Source organism: Astatotilapia calliptera, chromosome 12, assembly GCF_900246225.1.
Source record: "Astatotilapia calliptera chromosome 12, fAstCal1.2, whole genome shotgun sequence".
In the NCBI taxonomy this organism is placed as follows: domain Eukaryota; kingdom Metazoa; phylum Chordata; class Actinopteri; order Cichliformes; family Cichlidae; genus Astatotilapia; species Astatotilapia calliptera.
This window is the reverse complement of record NC_039313.1, coordinates 11,564,237-11,569,611: the sequence shown is the minus strand read 5'-3', so window position 1 is coordinate 11,569,611 and position 5,375 is coordinate 11,564,237. Positions and strand designations below refer to the sequence as shown.

General features: G+C 37.0%; 1 protein-coding gene across 1 annotated transcript; it reads left to right on the top strand.

The window, feature by feature from the left end:
* Window positions 1-5,110, top strand: cdo1 (cysteine dioxygenase, type I). The gene is made up of 5 exons (XM_026188088.1): window positions 1-265; window positions 1,558-1,635; window positions 2,312-2,469; window positions 2,996-3,165; window positions 4,134-5,110. Exons 1-5 carry the CDS (start codon window positions 96-98, stop codon window positions 4,161-4,163), a joined length of 606 nt encoding a protein of 201 aa, XP_026043873.1. The 5' UTR covers window positions 1-95; the 3' UTR covers window positions 4,164-5,110.
* Window positions 5,111-5,375: the final 265 nt, after the last annotated feature.

The window sequence follows — 5,375 nt, the reverse complement described above, 5'->3', positions numbered from 1 at the left end:
AGGACTGTGCAAACTAGAAAGTCTTCACCACCTGAAGTTTTAACTGAAGCGACATACCTGAGAGAGAAAAAAAAACTCTCCTCTTCAGCACAGCGATGGAGCAAACCGAGGTGGTCAAACCAGAAACCCTGGACGACTTGATAAAAATCCTGCACAGCATTTTCGAGAGTGACTGCATCAATGTTGAGGAGGTTCAGAATTTAATGGAGTCATATGAGAGCAATCCTCAGGAGTGGATGAAGTATGCAAAATTTGACCAATACAGGTAAAATATTCGTGTTTCTGTTTGTTTTGGGGGTTTTCAACACCTACCCACCCAGATATTCCTCATCTATGCTGTTGTCCTTTGGACTTTTGCACCTTGACCTAGTGTCGTGTTGCTTTATCGATATTCAAAATTATATTTACTCTATCATGTTTTTGTTTACCCTAAACATGTGTCATGAGTCCCTTTTCTTTCCTTTTTTAAATTGAAAAGGTACTCTTGAAAAAAAATGCTGTGGCAAACTTCTGCATGCATTTGCTCAGTAGCTAAAAGCATTATTTTTTTTGAATGAAAGCGGCTGATTTATTTATTTTCATTTAGGTGACAAAACTGCTGCTCTAAGGTTTTACTTTGAAAAGAAAATTGCTTGGCCTATATTAGTGTGCTTTATTTTGAAAGGTCGTGTTACAATGAGGAGATATGCAAACCAGTTCATTCCTCAGTTCTCTGTTCTATTCAAAACTTTAAAGAGCCCCCCCGTCCCAGTCTTTTGATTAGTGAGGGTTCAATGGAAGGCGGGTGTGTGCCATCCAATCAACACCGAGAACTGATACACACCCGCTGATTTTTGGCAAATGGGACAAGTTTGGTCTCTGCCGGGCAGACTTTCTTTTTCCAGCCTGGTTAAAATTGTTGAGCAATAAATTTCAAACAAAAAGTATAATATTTCATTAAATCTAGTTCAGGAAACAAATTAGTTTTATTGCCTGAACCCTAACCAAAGTGTGACTGAAAATTTTGAATAGTCATTAAAAGAGCGTTTTTGTTTTGTTTTTTGTTTGTTTGTTTGTTTGTTAGAAAGTCCTGAAAGCCACTAGTTTCCCAATCTCACAACTGCATCTGCTTGCTAATGTTTGCACACGTTGCAATTGCACAGTCCAGAAAATACAGGCCTAGTAAGAACACAGACACAAAAGTGGAGGGTATGAGGTTTTCTGTATGAGGACTATTGGACAATGATTAAAACTCTTCTGTTTCTTTGTGGGTTCCAGCTGGATGACGTGAAAGCTTCTTGGATTTCCAAAATAAAATTGATTTGTATTAATGTAATGTACAGCTTATTGTGAAAACGTTATTTCAAGTCATTCATCAGTTTTCTGCATTTAAGAAAAGAGAAAAAAAAAGGAATTTAATCACTTGAAAATCAAATATTATATTTTGACAAGACATTTAAATCAAAAAAGCTCCAAACTGCTTGTAAATTCAGCCCTTCACTCCTCTGTAACTGTATAGTTGTGACATAATGCATCATATTTTTCCATGTACATTTGACATATTTCTCATTCCTGCAGATACACAAGGAACTTGGTTGATAAGGGTAATGGGAAGTTCAATCTCATGGTTCTCTGCTGGGGTGAAGGCCACGGCAGGTAAGATATTTGTATCTTTAAAAATAAATAACATCATTATAATTCATATAAAATAATCTGATCAGAAAACTGAATTTGTTTAAACCTTTAATAATAAGATTTCTGTTTCAGGGTTTCAGTCATGTTACAAGCCTATACTCTTAGATACTGTAGGCCACATGGCCATGTTTCTCACTGGCAATTATTGCATTAGTTAATAAAGATAACAAAGTCCAATGTTCTACACACTGACAGATTATGTAAATAGACATTGTTTGATATCTTATGTCCCACTTTGTCAGCAAATGTCACCTGATAATTCCTGGATGTGTTGCAAATCTTTTTATATGATTACGTATTAAAAGATGCAGATCAGCAGCTGTCTTTTTTTCACACAAGAAAAGACTGTTGTATTACATGGCTGTACCAGTACTAGTGTTTTAAAACAGGGACTTGTTAAGTAAGACTGTTCTGGGAATTTCTTGTTTTGTTCTCTTGAACATACAGTATTGGTGATATGATATGGGGCATGACTTCTAAACATAGCTGTTCAAAGTATGTTTAGCTCTTGCCGTGAAAACTTAAGATTTGCCTCGTCTTCCCAATTTTTATTTTTTAACATCCTCATCATCTTGTCTAATTTTTATGAAGAGAGCAGTGTTGTCATATTCTGACAGTGTTCTTTAACGCTTTGCAGTAGTATCCATGACCACACAGAGTCCCACTGCTTCATGAAGCTCCTGCAGGGTCAGCTGAAGGAGACGCTGTTCGAGTGGCCAGAGAGCAAATCACACGGCGATATGGTCCAAAAGTCACAAAGAATTCTTCAGGAAAACAAGGTTGCTTACATAAATGGTGAGACACCAAACTGTCTGACTATCTTTTTTTTTTTTTTTTTAAACCAGAGCTTGTTCTCCAACAGAATTTAGATCTGTGCTGATATCTTGATATCTGTCTATGGAGTCATTTTAACTGGTGCTTCATTTTACTCACATCTTTATTATGCCTATGCAGTGTTCAATACAATAGACCAAACGAACGTATGTGATCATTCGAGATATGCTAATGTGAAATTTCCTTGAAACTTAGGCAAGGCTGTTAAATGTGTGGCTTCTCTGTCAGCGTGCAGTAAAACCCAAGTTTCCAACCTCTGCAGTTACATAATGTCTAATTGGTCTCACAGGCAGCTGTAAATTTACAATGAACTTTTTTTTTTTTTTTTTCCCCCTTCAAATCCCTGCCTGGCGTGTATGTCCGTGAGGCAAATAGAGCTCTGGTGTCATGTTTCTGCCTTTAACTGTTGTTGAGCCATGTTTTACAGCATTCCAATGTTACAGGTATGCTGTTTGTTCATACATGTGTACGTGTGTGTGTGTTTTAGACTCCATTGGTCTGCATCGTGTGGAAAATGTCAGCCACACTGAGTGTGCAGTAAGCTTGCACTTGTACAGTCCCCCTTTCGAGACCTGCCAGACATTTGACCAGCGGACAGGACACAAGAACTCTGTCAAGATGACCTTCTGGAGCAAATATGGAGAAAGGACTCCATTTGTAAGCAGTTTTTTTTTTTTTTTTTTTTTTTTTTTTAATTACTTTAATACACATAGATTGAGTGAAACCTTCCGATTCATGCTTTGACCCCCCCAGAAAGGCTTGAGTACTGAAACTTAAAACTCACAAAGATGCATTTGTCAGGTGCATAAAATCAAATCTAGTCAGCGTGCATTACAAATTACAATGTAGCTCTGTTACTGTACAGTGGGCACACTGCTTACTCCATTCCCCGCTTCCCCATGTCTCACCCAGCAAAAATACCTTCTAAGCAGGAAATGGGAAGAGCTAATACTTTCTTGCTTTTTTCATTAAGCAGAGCCCATAAAGAATGAAGGCAGCACTCCTTTAAGATTCAAGAATTAGTAGAAAGTTTCCATTTCCTTTCCTTCCTTTACTTTATTGTGCTTCCAAATGCTTCAGCTTTAACAAAAAGTTGCTTGAGTGAACAGAAGAGTTAGGTATTGAACATATAAGAGTGTTAAAGTTCAGACAGACAGAGGGAGAGAATAATCAATAAAGGTCAATTTATTATAAACTAGAATCAGCTCGTCAAGGTCTTCAATAAATTAGTTATTAATAATTACACAAAGGGGGAAAAACAAGACCAATTACACTGTCGGACCTCCGCCTGTTTTGGCCGCCCTGCCAAAGAGCATCAGCCTTATCTTAAATCTACAAGTTGTATAAGCATACCTTGGTCATAACACTGTTAATTAAGTTCATTTGATTGCAACACCAAACATGCAAGATAAGATAAGTATATCTGTGTGAGCACACAGTGAACCTAGCGCGGCATACGTCCATAGTTCTCAACAACTGTTCGAGGCTATTTTACAGACATTACATGTCTCCGTTTAGACCATGACTGTAAACATTCCTGTTTTAGCTTTGCTCAGGACTTGACATAAAGGAAAATGTGACCTTATCTTAGTCTAAAATTGTCTTTCTTCCCAACCCTTTCTTAGGAAACCACAGTTTCGCAAGAGAACAACTAAAGGGCACCAAAAGAGACTCCAGATGATGAAGACATTTGAAGTGACAATGTTATGATATTGAGTCAACGGGAAACTGCTGGTGAAGCGAAAATGTGGACCTATGACTAAGCAACCTATTTAAAAATCAGGAGTTGGCTAGTTCAAAAGGACAACCCAGTAATTAGAATGGCTTTATCACTGCCCAGTGTGAGCTTGGCAAATACTGATGAGCACAGGACGAATGCATGAATAGGCTTGGACATGGATTGAATCTGCCTTTTGTTTGCTGGGCCTGAGGAGACCCTTTTCCAATAACAACATTCCTGTCTATCCATGACCTGTGTAACCACACTGTGACGTTATGGCCAATAGTCAAAGACTAGACCTTTAGATTTTCCTAAATTTTATGTATTTCCAGATTTTTTTTTGGGGGGGGGGGGAGGAGGATCTTAAATCTGGTTTGATCTCAATGATGTACTTTTATAGTTGTATTTACTGTTGATTTACGCCACTGACAATTGTCTTAACACCTGTTGAAAATTGTAATGAAATGTAACATTGTTTGTACAGTCTAACAAGTTTTGGTTTTTTTTTTTGTTTTGTTTTTTTTGCATTTGGAAAATTAGTTGTAAAGCTTTAGTGCTGCGTTGTTTTTAAAGTGTCACGCTTGTAATTTATTTGCAGGATCTTACGTACACTGAAAGAGTGTTTAAATCTGCTCTTAAATGTGTTCATATTAAAGGTTTGACCAGGCGAAGTGAAGCGACTACTTTTATTGGCAGAAAATATATTTAGGTTACTTTCTCTCGGGATTTTAGCGTATTGTGATTGTAACTGCATTTGTTTAGTGTTTAACTTCACAGCAAACCACTTATTATAGTGCTGTCAACATGCTAGTTTTCTGATGCAGTAATTGATACATCTGGCCATAACTGAAGTCCATTAAACACCATTATTGTTTGCAGAAAGTTTCAATCTGTTTTGTCTTTATTTTTCATGTTCTGAATTTTCTTCAATGCTTATTGTTATTCATAGAATTTTTTTTTTTTTTTTTTTTTTTTTTTTAAGCTTAAATTTCGTTGGATAAACCTTTACAATCACTTAAATCGCATCTCTCTAACCAGGTACAGTATTAGTAATGAAACCTGTGGGTCGATAACATTTGGCGCGTTGGCTGGTAATTATAAGCTGCCTGTATGGAAATCTACATTTGGCCAAAGTATATTTGGGGTA

What these genes read in the sequence shown, in the direction of transcription:
- cdo1 (XM_026188088.1), top strand. Translation starts at nt 96, where the DNA reads ATGGAGCAAACCGAGGTGGTCAAACCAGAAACCCTGGACGACTTGATA. An exon ending in TGGGGTGAAGGCCACGGCAG is followed by an intron (nt 1,636 to 2,311) that starts GTAAGATATTTG and finishes AACGCTTTGCAG; the next exon opens with TAGTATCCATGACCACACAG. An exon ending in ATGGAGAAAGGACTCCATTT is followed by an intron (nt 3,166 to 4,133) that starts GTAAGCAGTTTT and finishes ACCCTTTCTTAG; the next exon opens with GAAACCACAGTTTCGCAAGA.